The 14,003-nt window shown below is 43.2% G+C and overlaps 1 protein-coding gene across 2 annotated transcripts in view; it reads right to left on the minus strand.

Moving 5' to 3' along the window:
• Positions 1 to 709: 709 nt before the first annotated feature.
• The window catches only part of c2h5orf22 (chromosome 2 C5orf22 homolog), a 20,391-nt gene continuing 7,097 nt past the window's right edge, over positions 710 to 14,003 (minus strand). For both annotated transcript variants that reach the window (XM_048607467.1, XM_020518015.2), the window contains exons 4-9: positions 13,119 to 13,608; positions 12,074 to 12,136; positions 10,729 to 10,850; positions 5,357 to 5,423; positions 3,583 to 3,722; positions 710 to 1,030 (exon numbers count right to left, since the gene is read on the minus strand). In XM_048607467.1, the coding sequence (XP_048463424.1) occupies positions 919 to 1,030; positions 3,583 to 3,722; positions 5,357 to 5,423; positions 10,729 to 10,850; positions 12,074 to 12,136; positions 13,119 to 13,608 (994 nt within the window). In that variant the 3' untranslated portion in view covers positions 710 to 918. The remainder of the gene's footprint in view (positions 1,031 to 3,582; positions 3,723 to 5,356; positions 5,424 to 10,728; positions 10,851 to 12,073; positions 12,137 to 13,118; positions 13,609 to 14,003) is intronic.

The raw sequence follows: 14,003 nt of genomic DNA on the forward strand, positions 1-14,003 counted from the left end.
CTTTTCAATTGGGTGGGATTTGTACATGGGTCCCCAAGGCCCAAACCTGGGCCTCTAGGTTACTAATCCAGTAATATTACAACTACACCATACTCTCTTGTTTGGGGAGAAATAGAGCCTAGTAGACCCGTGCTTATTGATCAGAAATTTAACGCATTGTGACCAACTTCACTCGGACTTAGAATAGACACAGAGGAGGTTTATCAGGATGTTACCAGGAATGAGAGGCTTTGTTTATCAGGGGAATTTGTCCACAATCATACTGTTCTCCTTGGAAGAGAGATGGTCAACAGGTGTCATCATTGAGGTTTTCAAGATGGTGAGAAATTCTGATAGAGAAGAACTATTTCCTCTGGTCACTACATCATTAACATTTGGTAATGGGATCCAAATATCACTGGAACAAGATTGAAAAAGGGGAGAAGAGGAAGAACGATTTCCACTCAAGAATTACCTAATTCGCTTGACTGGGAAGAGAAGTTGATGTTGTAAAAATAATTTTACAAGCCTGTTGGACAGCTTCCTGAAGATGACAAACTGACAGGTAACAGACAAGAATATCCTTTCAGGGGGTCAGCGCAGGGTTGATGGGCTAAATGGCCTCCTCCTGCGCTGTAGATATCTATAAGTTAAAAAAAACACTCGCTTGCTAAATAAACCTGCCAACTTTAACAGCAAGATTGTTGAAATAAAGATCAAGACCATAGTGTCATTGTTAAAATTACAATTTATTTATTAAATAAAATTCGCTTTAGAAAGCGGAGTCGAAACCCAAGATCGTCTCTAATTGTAGTTGGTGGTCTAATTGTAGCCTTGATGGGTCGAATGGCCTCCTCCTGCTCCTATCTTGATGCTTTCTTCTGGAAATGAGACAAAAGGCTGTGCGCCCTCTCTGGTTCAGACAGGGGCCTGACAAATTCAGTATTCTAAGTGGATATCTAATGCCCCGTAGCAACAACGTAGCACCTTTAACATCCTCTCCTGAATAGAGTCTACCTGTTCAGATGGACAGTAATCGTCTAGACTGGACCTGAAACAAAAGTACAGCACAAAATCTCCACGTGAAATGACACAATCTGCTCCACGTGTACTGCAATTGGCAGAAACATTCTCAGGAAAAGTTACGAGAAAACATTTAACAGTAACGTAAACCATGGGCTTGTTGTTTATATTTAATATAACCAAAGGCATTCAGAATAATGCAAGGTTTGTACAACTAACAGACAACAAACTGAGCTTTGACAACTCTCGATTATCACAGGCAAAGGTAGGCGCCATAGACTTACCAGACGACAGGGCTGCCCTCTCATTAGAGACAGACAACGTGGTGGTTTAACCTGAGGGTCACCTCAGGTGAGGGACGGGTTGAGAAGGAGAATCCTTCATGATAAACTCAGCCAGTGCAGGAATTGAACCCACACTGCTGGTGTCACTCTGCATTGCAAACCAGCTGTCCAGCCAACTGAGGTACGATCACACGATTCCAGGTTTACACAGAACAACTGGTTAGAATGGCCGTTCATTCTTTCAATATAGCAAACATGGCAGCCATTTCATGCACAGCAAGCTACCACAAACAGCTCATTCTTAGTGATCAAATAATTTATTTTAATGACGTTTGTTGAGGAATAGACATTGACTCAAGTCACGTTGGACTACTCCCCTTCTTTTTCTCAAACACCTTCCTGAGGTTTTCAAAATCATAACAGGCATAGATAAGGTGAATGTCTTTTCCCTAGAGTGGGGGATTTCAAGAGTTGGTGGCATACTTTTTTTTAAGGTGAGAGGAGAAAGATTAAAAAAAGACATGAGGGACAACTTTTTTTTTAATACAGTGGTTCATGTGTGGAATGAACTTCCAGAAAAACTGGTGGATGTAGGTACAATTACAACATTTAAAAGACATTTGGATAAGTACATGATTAAGAAAGGTTTGGAGGGATGTGAGCCAAACGTAGGCAGATGGGACTAGTTTAGTTTGGAATTATGGTCGGCAGGGACTGAGGGGCCTGTTTCCATGCTGTATGATTCTAAGACTGGATCTGAAATCTTTTATTATCATGCAAAGGAACAAAAGTGCTTTGGATTTAAGGTCTTAGCTAAAAGGCAGCAGTTCCAACAGTGCTGCACTCCCTCAGCGCTGCCTGGGTTATGTGCTCAGTCTCCAGATTGGGGCTTGATCATCTGGCTCAGAGACTTGAGTGCTACTGACAGAACAGGCAAAACTTCAAGCATTGACGGGATTCAAGTTTAAATCATTGTCTATCAATAAAAGTGATCAATTGGAGCCAATTCCGTGCTTGTCAAAGACTGCCAGTGGGTGTGAGCAGATGGGTTAATGTGGTCCAAACACATTCCACTGAGAAGCATCCCCAGCAATGTCTACTTTAATGTCAAGACTGGATTTCAGCTCATCTCCCAATGATTGGGAAAAATGTTAGCCCATGCCGCTTGCACAGTTCAGAGGAGGAAATGATCCGGTGGATGCGTTCGAAGGAAAAGGATCTTTTCCTGTAATCTACTTTAGGATTACCTCCTGCTTTGAATGGACATACTCAGCGTTACTGCAAGCAGTTCTGGACACTGCCTCTTTGGGAAGATGTATTGGACTTGGAGGCAGTTCCCTGTACAGACCTGGACTCCAATGGTTAAACCAGAAGAAGTAATTGTGCAAACCAGCACTGTATTCGCTGAATTTAGAGAGCCGACAGTGTGAATTGATCAAAGTTTTCCAGATATTAAGGAGCTCAAATGGGGTAGATATAGAGGGAAAGTATTTTAGACAAAAACAGAGAATGCTGGAGAAACTCAGCAGGTCTGGCAGCATCTGTGGAGAGAGAAACAGTTAACAATTCAGTGAACCTTCTTAAAAGCTGGGCTCAAAATGTTAACTCTGCTAAATTCCTCCAGCAATTTCTGTTTCCGTTTCAGATCTTCCACCTGCACAGTTCTTTGTTTTATTTTAGCAAGTAACTATTTCAACTGTTTGGGGAGCTTAGAACTACAGGAAGTAGTCCAGAACTCAAGAGTCATATCTGCCTGGAATGAAATTCGCAAACTTTCCTACACATACTGGGCAGCAGAAAACTGGAACTCTGTACAACCAGAATTCAATGCTAGATTAATGACTAGTTTTAACACTGAGATTGATCCTGTTTTGCTTTGCAAAGTACGTGGGTGAAGGTTTTGAGATTGGGTTTAGCCCATAGATCAGTCATAGCTTCATTGACTAGCAAATTCGAGGAAGTCCTCCTGTTTCTTTGTTCCTGAGACATGGGTATTCACAGACAGAATGAAAGACCCTGGCTCAGAACACCTCTCCTTCAGGGCATGTACAGGATTGCACCCATGGTACTGAGGTATTCTATGAATAAATAAAAGCAGAAAATGCTGGAAATACTCAGCAGGTCTGGCAGCATTTGCAAAGAGAGTGACAGAATTAACGTATCAGGTAAATGACCTTTCTTGCCAACTTTATTTCCTCACCCTCAGAGGCTGCCTGATCAGAGTTTCCAGTATTTTCTGATTTCATTGCAGGTCACCAGGGTCCACTGCACTTTGCTTTTGTAATCTACTACATACCTTGCAATGGTAATTAGAGTTGGCCTGGGTAAAACTTTAAGTAGCCGTTTTACAGCAGACATGTGTTTGTCTATCTCTTCCTCAGTGCTGATGTGGTGCGGAAGTTCGGAATAGTCACATGTTAGCCCAGCCTGGTGAACCTGTAAATAAAAACCCAGCCAAGAACGTTACTCAGTGCAGTGATAAGAAACTGGTTTCGACAAATACATTTACAAATAGGAGTTCAGATTGACACTTGTACAATCAGACACCCACATCTGCACATGAACACATGGAAAAGATCATAAGGAATTAGAACTGGATTAGGCCTTTCAGCCTCTTGAGCCTACTCCACCATTCAATAGGGTCATGGCTGATCTGATGTTGTCTCAGCTCTACTCATCTGTCTGCTCCCCATAACCCTAGACTCTTGTCGATTCAAAATCGAACTCAACCTTGAATATACTCAATGGCCCTGCCTCCACTACCCACTACAGTTGAGAATTTCAAACACTTATGATGCTGAGAGAGAAAATAAAGTTCTCATCTCAGTCTTAAGTAGGACACCCTTACTTTTTTAAAAAAAATTTATCTTCTAGTTCTCCCATGAGGGGAAACATCCGATTAGCTTCCACCCTCTCAAGTTCCCTCAGGATCTTTTATCTTTTATCTTTTAATTATCCCTTGTTCTTCTAAACTCCAAAATCTGTTCAATCATTTTTTCCATGTGATACTGTGAACCTTCCTCTAGCTTTTACACTGAAGAGACTGAAACTGTACACAGAGTTCCAGATAAAACCCAGCCACCCATTTCTCTGATGATTCAGCAAGCTCATGAATCCAGAAACATTCAGAAGTACAGACATTCGTTCTAACTTTGCTGAGCCTTGAATGTGGGTGGGTGGATAGGGTACTACATGAATGCAGCCAAGCACAGAATCCAGCTCTGTTGTGATGCTTTTATGGTCAACCAGCCCTCTGGTCCTGGCTGCTTAGCTTTGTGCCTGAACGATCATCATTCAGGGGAGATTCTGCAAATTACTGGAGATATGAAATTACAATCCAGCCTGGGAGCTTCGACAGAAATTTATCAGCAGGAAAAAAAAAATGGTGAACAGATCGATCATCAGGGGTCTCAGATTTTTACTAATTGATAGAAGAACTAGAGGGAATGTGAGGAAATATTTTTGTATACACGGTGGATCAGAATGTAGAATGTGCTACCCGAGAGGGTGTTGGAAGCAGATTAAATCTTTACGTTCAAAATAGAAATGATTTTCTGTTTACTCAGTCATGGGAAATGGGTATCTCTGGCTGGGCCAGCATGTATTGCCCGTCTCTAGTTGCCCTTGAGAAGGTGGTGGTGAGCTGCCTTCTTGAACCGCTGCAGTCCATGTGCTGTAGGTGGTCTCACAATGCCCATAGGGAGGGGATTCCAGGTTTTTGACCCAGCGACACTGAAGAAGCGGCAATGTATTTCTGAGTCAGGATGGTGACTGCCTCAGAGGGGAATCTGAAGTGGGTGGTGTTCCCTTTATATCTGCTGCCCTTGGCCTTCTGGATGGAAACGGTCGTGGGTTTGGAAGGTGCTGTCTAAGAATCTTTGGTGAATGTCTACAGCGCATCTTGTAGAAAGTACACACTGTATACATTACTGCTACTGAGCGTCGGTGGTGGATGTGTTTGATTTTTAGCTACTCTGAAGAGCAACAAACAGGCAATGGATGCTGACCTTGCCAATGATGTCCATGAAAGAACAAAGATAAACAAGGCAGCTAAATGTTGCCATACCTACCATTTCATAGTCAGGTGTTCCCAGTCTCTCCTTAAGGCTAAGCACAAGCTGAGTGAGACTTTCCAGGCTGCAAACAAACACAAAATTCTCATGAGACAATGACTGCAACAAACAACCATGTTCTGGAATTCAAAGTTACACACAAATGTGCAACCAACACGACAAACTGGAAGACACAGTTCTCGGGGTGAACACGGGTTCGAACCTGAGCACCACAACCTCCCTATAGACAGGGAAAGGATGCAGGTCCCTCCCAAAGAAACTGGAATGGGAATTGAACAACGTGCCTGACTAACTGATCAGTTGATGGTTATTGGTGGGAGGCAGGAATGTGGAGTTGAGGCCACATATCAGATCAGCCATTTGCTTATTGGGTAGCAGAGCAGGAAAGAGGGACCAAATGGCCCACTCTGAACTTGTACGTAATGCTTGTGGCGGCAATTTGAGCCATTCCATCCATCCAACCAACTGAGGCACTACCACGCCTTCCCCAAATAAAGGAGTCCAAACTGCTGTCACAATGCAAAACTTTCAGTTGCATGTTGTGAAATGAAAGGTGACCTTATTGAAACATTCCGCGGGGTTTGACAGGGTACATATGGAAAGGTTGTATCTGGAGCAATAGATGGTGATGAGAGAAGCTCCAGTTTCTTACTACACAGCAGAATAGAAATCTCTCCATTGGCGGAACTTGCCATGGGTGTGTAACGGAACAATTTACACCTTGATACAGAACCTGTTCCACCGCATTACAAACACACCTTCCTTGATCACTGGAACACGGAAGTCCTCACTCAGAGGCAGGGACACTACCCTAAAATTTACTTGGGGGGCATGATTTGGGCTGTGGATTGGAGGCAACTAGGGACAGCCAATAAAATGCTGGCAAGCCAGCGATGCCCGTGTCCCATGACTGAATAATAAAAAAGTCAATTTCTTTTACCTGCTAAAATCCGGGTTTCTGTGCCAAGAAGCTTTTTAATTGAATGTTAATAAAATCCAACCTGTACCGTCAATGTGTAACACACACACAAGCAGAACACTGCAGATACTGGAAAACTGAAATAAAAACTGATGTTGCCAGACAAGTTGAGTAGGTCAGACCGCATGTGCGGAGAGGGAAACAGAGTTCATGTTTCTATTTGATGACCTTATATGAGAACCGGATTAAACATTACAGACCTGAAACATTAACTTTGTTTAAGATGCTGCCACACATACCGAGTGTCACTTTCACTTCTCCGACACATTCCTGATCATCCTCCTATCTTTCACCTTCCACAAACCTGAACTTATCCAAAACTCTGCTGCCCGTGCTGTTCTGTTCACACATCAATCCCGACATGCAGATATTTCCATAAGTGGAAACATCCAAACTTGTGACTATAATTAGAAATTAATCACTAATAATCTACTTTAAAGAGGTGACCAAACACGTGGATGAAGGTAGAGCAGTGGATGTGGTATACATGGATTTAAGTAAGGAGTTTGATAAGGTTCCCCATGGTAGGCTCATGCAGAAGGTAAGGAGGCATGGGATAGGGGGAAACGTGGCAGATTGGATTCAGAATTGGCTGACCCTTAGAAGACAAAGGGTGGTGGGGGACGGAAAATATTCAACATGGTGCTCAGTTACGAGTGGTGTACCACAAGGTTCTGTTCTGGGTCCTCTTCTATTTGTGATTTTTGTAAATGATTTGGATGTAGGAGTGGAAGGGTGGATTCGTAAGTTCGTGAATGATATGAAGGTGGGTTGCGTTGTGGACAGTGCAGAGGGCTGTTCTAGGTTACAAAGGGACATTGATAGGATGCAGAGCTGGGCTGAGAAGTGGCAGATGAAGTTTAACCCTGAAAAATTTGAGGCGATTCATTTTGGAAGGACAAACTTGAAAGCAGAATACAGGGTTAACGGAAAGATTCTTGGCAGTGTGGAGGAGTAGAAGGATCTTGGGGTTCATGTCCACAATTCCCTGAAAGTTGCCACCCAGGTAAATAGAGTTGTTAAGAAGGCGTATGGTGTGTCGGCATTCATTAACAGAGGGATTGAGTTCAAGAGCCGTGAAGTTATGCTCCAGCTATACAAAACCCCGGTTCGGCCACATCTGAAGTATTGTGTCCAGTTCTGGTTGACTCATTACAGGAAAGATGTGGAAGCATTGGAAAAGGTGCAGAGGAGATTTACCAGGATGTTGCCTGGAATGGAGGGAAGACCTTACGAGGAAAGGTTGAGAGAGCTAGGGCTTTTCTCTCTAGAATGATGAAGGATGAGAGGTGACTTGATAGAGGTGTAAAAAATGATCAGAGGTATAGATAGAGTGGACAGCCAGAGACTTTTTCTTAGGGTGGAGGTAGCTATTACAAGGGGGCATAGTTTTAAAGTGAGTGGAGGTAGATATAGGGGAGACATCAGAGGTAGTTTCTTTACTCAGAGAGCGGTCGGGGTGTGGAATGCATTGCCGGAAAGGGTAGTGGAGTCGGCCTCATTAGGGGCATTTAAGCAGCTATTAGATAGGCATATGGATGATAGTATAAAGTAGGGGTAGACGTTAGATAGACCTTAGGATTAGGGTAAAAGTTCGGCACAACATCGTGGGCCGAAGGGCCTGTACTGTGCTGTGCTGTTCTATGTTCTACTGGACTTGAAGATCATAAAATATAGGAGCAGAATTAGGCCTTTTGACCTAATGAGTCTGCTTCACCATTCGACAATGGCTGATGTGTTTCTGAATCCGGAGGAGCCCAGTTCCGAGGCATGGTCAAGCCCAGAGTAGCTCTCAGCTTGGACGTGGCCACATGAGCAGTGCAAGAGCCCAGCTCCAGGGCACAGACAATCTCCACCATCAGGAGCGAGGTCCAAAGAGATGGCGGCTAAGTAGGCGAGACAGAGCTTAGCTCTTGACCAGACATCATCGAATGGACAAAACCGAACAAATTCCAAATCTATTGCTTTAGTTTCTTACTTTTTATTTAGAAATCCAAGGTGATGCCAGAGAGTGATGACTCTTTGCACTTTTCACTGTATTCCAAAATATGCGACAATAAATCTAATCTAACCTAAACTATCTAATGTCCTTCAGAGAAGGAAACTGCCATCCTTACCTGGTTTGGCCTACAAGTGACTCCAGACCCACAGCAATGTGGTTGACTCTCAGCTGCTGTCTGGGCAATTAGGCTTGGGCAATAAATGCTGCCTGGGCAGCGACGTCCTCATCCCATTAACGAATTAAAAAAAATCTGTTTTAGTTACTCTCAATGACTTGGCCTCCACAGCCTTCTGCAGCAAGCAGTTCCACAAATTCATCACCCTCTGGCTGGAAAATTCCTCCTCATCTCGGTCCTAATGAGTCATCCCTTCACTCTGAGGCTGTGCCCTCATGTCCTAGTCTCTCCTACCAGTGGAAACGTCTTCTCCACGTTGACCCTATCCAGGCCTCTCAGGTATTCAGTAAGTTTCAAATGAGACCCCTCAACCCCCCCGCCCCCAATCCTCCCAAACTCCATAAAGTACAGGCACTGTGTCCTCAACTGCTCCTCATATGACAAGCCCTTCATCCCTGGGATCATTCGTGTAAACCTCATCTGGAACCTCCCTTTAATGCCAGCACATCCATCCTTAGATATGGGGCCCAAAATGCTCACAAAATTACAAATGTGGTCTGAAGGAGAAATATCTTCAGTCAGAGGGTATGGATCCTGCTACATCTGGAATGGCAATGGCAAATTACAGAATCCCTACAGTGTGAAAACAGGCCATTTGGCCCAAGTCTACACCGAACGTCATAAGGGCATCCAACCCAGACCTACGCCCCCCACTACCCCATCATATCCCTGTAACCCTGCATTTCCCATGACAAATCCACCTAGTCTTCACATCCCTGGACACTATGATCCATTTAGTATGGCCAATCCACCAAACCTTCATATCTTTGGGATGTTGGAAGAAACCAGAGCACCTGGAGGAAACCCACGCAGACATGAAGAGAACGTGCAAACTCCTACAGGCAGTTGCCCAAGGGTGGGACTGAACCCAGGTCCTTAGCGCTGTGAGGCAGCAGTGCTAACCACTTAACTGCTGTGCCACCACAAATAATTTAGATACTTTTGAAAGGAAAGTACATGAGAAATAAAGCAACAGAAAGAAACAGAAGCTGAACGGCTGAGATGAAGCCAATGGGATGGCAGGAGATTTGTGTGGCACTCCAGTATCCCAGCATGGATTAATTGGTCTGAATGGTCTGGCTCTAATTCGAAGGGAAACCTTTCAAAAAGAGGCACATTTAATCTGTACTCAGAGGACAGTTCTGCTCACAACACTGAAGACATTTTGTTACTTGTTCATGTGATGTGGGTGCTGTTACCAATCCTAATTGCTATTTCAAAGGGCAGTTAAGAGTCAATCACACTGCTGTGCACTTGGAGTCACAGGTAGACCAAATCAGGTAACAACCGCAGATTTTCTTCCCCCAAACGATATTAGTGAATCAGGTGGGTTTTTATGAAAGTTGATGGTGGTTTCACTATTATAGAGACTGACTTAATTTAAATTCCACCAGTCACCATGGCAGGATTTGAACTAGTGCCCCCAGAACACGAGTTTGGGTCGTCGGATTGCTAACCCCATGACAATACCACTACTCCACCCTCTGACCGTGCTATGTGGAGGTGTTGGGAAGTCAGGGGGCAATCAGGTGATTTAGGAACTGGTCCAAGCAGCTAAAAGGCAAGTCATGTATTATCAATTGGGCACAAGCCACTGACCCAGTCAGAGAAACAGTGAGAGAAAGAAGCGATGTGCAGAAGAGAATGAAACAAGAAAAACAAGCTATCCAATCAATTTCAACTGAATAATTCAGCCAGAGATAGCAAGAACTGCAGATGCTGGAGTTAGAGATAACACAGTGTAGAATTTCCAAAGAAGGGTTCCAACCCAAAACGTCAACTTTACTGCTCCTCTGATGCTGCCTGGCCGGCTGTGTTCCTCCAGCTGCTCTACACTGTGTTGTCCCTTAATAATTCAGCTAACCCATTTTCATCTATTTAAGTTCCCATTATCAGCTTTTGTTTCTTCCTGGCTTATCTTTATCCATCCCTTTGTCTGCCTAACCATCTTCCTCTATAGGCTCTGTCTTCACTCCCACCTCCCACCCTGCCACTCCCCTTCTACTTCCTTCAGTGTAGATATCACCTTCACCTAACAACAATTCTGAAGGGACACTGGATCCAAAACATTAACTCTGCTTTCTCTCCACAGATGGTGCCAGACCTGCTGAGTTTCTCCAGCAATTTTTGCTTTTGTTTCAGAGTTCCAGCAACTGAATAATTCTCCTGTCAAGAGAAATGTTGCTGCTTTATTGCAAAGTGATTTCATTTACCCAGGTATTGCTGCCCATTTCTGTATGCTCTCTTCACTGTCATCTTCACACAGGTCTGCAAATGCAGCTTCCATATCTTCTAGCTGTCTCGTACGAGCTTCCACACAATCGATCAACGCCTCCTAGGGGAACGAGATACAATTTTCAGATTTGTTTTTAACAATTGTCTTTAAAACAATGTTGCTAACATCAGGACTTCCTTGTCTTCAAAAATATACCAACTCCTATACCTTCTGATATGTCCCATGCTTTGCTCTCGCAAGAAATTATGTTGTTAAATCCATCACATTTTAAATGGGAAGTTAAGTATACTTTTCATGTCGAGATGTTTCAATGTTGGAGCAGGAGTAGACCATTTGGCCCTTTGAGTCTGCTCCACCATCAATAAGACAATGGCTAATCTGGTTGTGGTGTCAGCCCCCATTTTTCATGATCCTCAATTCACTCATCTCTCCAAAATCCATCCAACTCAACCTTGAATAAATTTAAATTAAATGCAGCCTGACTGCTGTGTTGGGAAGAGAATTCCACACTCTCATAATCCTCTGATACAACGAAAATTATTCTCATCTCTGCCTGGAAAAGGAGACTACTGTGTCTGCTAGTTTTACGCATTTCCACACGAGGGAATATTCTCCAATCCTATCTATTCTCCTCAGAATCTTTTATGTCTCAATAAGATGACCTCTCATTCTCCTGCTTTTACTCTGTCTAGTCATGTTTGGTTTTTATTGGTTTCTGTAAGATCCTCCCTCAGTCTTATAAACTTCAGTGAAAATAATCTTAACTGATCCAGTCTCTCTTCATACATCAGTCCTGCCATCTGGGTCTGTTAGTTCAGTTGGCTGGTTGGATGGTTGCTTTGCAATGTAAACTGATGCCAACAGTGTGGCTTCAATTCCAATACCAGCTGAGGCGACCATGAAGAACTCTCCTTCTCAACCTCCCCTTTCAGCGGAGGCGTTGTGGCCCTCAGGTTAAACCACCATCAGTCGTCTCTGCTGAGTAGGACTGTGGCAACTCTTACATCCCAGGAATTAGTCTGCTTTAAAAAAAAAGGTTACTGCTCCCGAGCAAAATTGTAACAAAGTTGCTGGTCCATAGTTACAGTAACGATTAATACTATCCTCTTTTCCATCAAGCGAAATAGCAGAGATTCTGTCTATGTCTGTTACAGTCACAGCATATAAACACTCACTGAATTCGCAAGCGTATTCTTTTAAAAAGAAATCATAAACAGCAAATCTCAACAGTTGAAAAACCTGCAAGAAAACAATTTTTGTTTCTTCAAAATTAACATAACCTCATGTTGCGCAAACAGCAACTATATTTGATCTTCACCTACCTCAGAGTCTTCCCGATCAGGTTTGTTAAAACTATACAACTGCTTGAGAATTTCATATTCTTCCTGAGGGACAAGATGAAAGTGATTATGAATAGATACACTGTCAAGGGCTTAAGCATGAAATTGTTCTCATTTAACATCTTCTGTCTTGCTGTAGTCTTTAGGTTGAAAACAATCCCAAAAACAAATCTTTCTATGCATCCCTCTTTTAGTTTTTGTAAAGAAAAGCCCTGCATTTTGATAGCACCTTTCATCAGCACAGGACAGGCTGAACCTATTTTATAGTTGGTGTAGGGTCTTCACTGCTGTACTGTAGGAAATTCAGCAGCCAGTTTGCACACAGCAAACTCTCACAAACAATAACGTTTTAACATTCAGATCAATAATTCGAGTGATACTGTTTGAATACTGGGCAGGACACCAAGGAACATACCAGTGATCCTCCTGGGATATGTCACGACCACCTGAGTGGGCAGGAGGGGCTCACTTCAACATCATTCACCTTAAACTCCTGAAAGTACAGGAGCCATTAAAAAGAGGGGCGGTCATAATAAGAATGTAATCGGATTAGTAATCCCAAACCCCAGGCTGACGTGCTGCGCAAATAGGTTCAAATCCCAGTGTGGCAGCCAGTGAAATTAAAAAATAAATCTCGAGCTAAAAGCTAACTTAGTGGCAACACATAACCACTGTTAATTGTTGTAAAGCCCCCTCTGGTCCACCAATGCCCTTTAGGTAAGGAAATCTGCCATCCCTTTCTAGACTGCCCTCCGAGCAATTAGGGACAGGCAATATTTTGCATTGAATATGACGATCCTTCAGAACAATTGCCTGCTTGTTTCCCTTAAGAGTTCACATTCACAAGCTAATCAAATGGTTTCTTTCCCCTGTCCATACATGTTACCCCAACAACAAACTGAACCCACACACACAAGATGTGAGAAGATCATGTGTACGCAAGACAGACCAACAAAACTCAACTAGTAAACGTACAGGTAAAGTTCAGAAACCTTTTTTCCTTAAAGCTAGAATTAAGAAAAAGCACCTTGGTGTACATTTCTTTAAATGGATTTTTAACTGAAAAGAAATCCAAATCAATATCCAGGATGAAAGCATCTCTTTTGTCCAAGACATGAAGAAGATCCTTAACGATTTCCTTCTCTTGCTGTTGGACAGTCTGAGGACTTGTTGCTGCTGTGTGGGGTGGAATGGTTTCCTGTGTGTCTCTCTCAGCCGTGGAGAGTGAAACTGGACAAATGTTGTCCTTATCAGATCTGTCCTTAGATGACTGATTGTTCTCTTTGGAGGACGAGGCACACATAGCCCCGGGCACACCTTCTCCATGGGTTAAATGTTCCATTTTTGGTATTTTGCAGGCTGATGCTCCAATTTCCTCTGGTTCCTCACAGTCATCTCTGCTCTGCTCACCTGGGTCTATCGGGATGACCTGTAACCCTAACTGCTTCCTGTTCTCCAGCAAACTCTCCGACACATACAATCCATCACTCAGAAAGTAGCTCTCAGCACTTGTAACCCTGATACAAGAACACAAAAACCACAAAAAAAAAATTAGAATGGAATAATCTTTGCACATTCAAATAAAACATATGTGTCACAAATGCATGTATTTTGGAGAAGACACTGCAACTGGAACAACAGCTCAAAAATGATTTGATTTACACATCCTCTGGATATCCTTCCTTACACCTCTCTCTCCGTTTCCTCCAGAACCACTTCTTTGACCAGGTTTTTCATGGCTTGGCTTAATACCTCCCATGGTTTGATGCCTTCACTCCTGCAAAGCCCTGGGACACAATACAAGTGTAACTTGCTGTTTCAGTCTAGCATCTGTCATCTCTGGCAAAGGCAACATGTAGAAAGCTGAGACAACAAGGTGCAGGGCTGGATGAACACAGCAGGCCAAGCAGCA

Source organism: Rhincodon typus, chromosome 2, assembly GCF_021869965.1.
Source record: "Rhincodon typus isolate 14 chromosome 2, sRhiTyp1.1, whole genome shotgun sequence".
Classification (NCBI taxonomy): Eukaryota; Metazoa; Chordata; class Chondrichthyes; order Orectolobiformes; family Rhincodontidae; genus Rhincodon; species Rhincodon typus.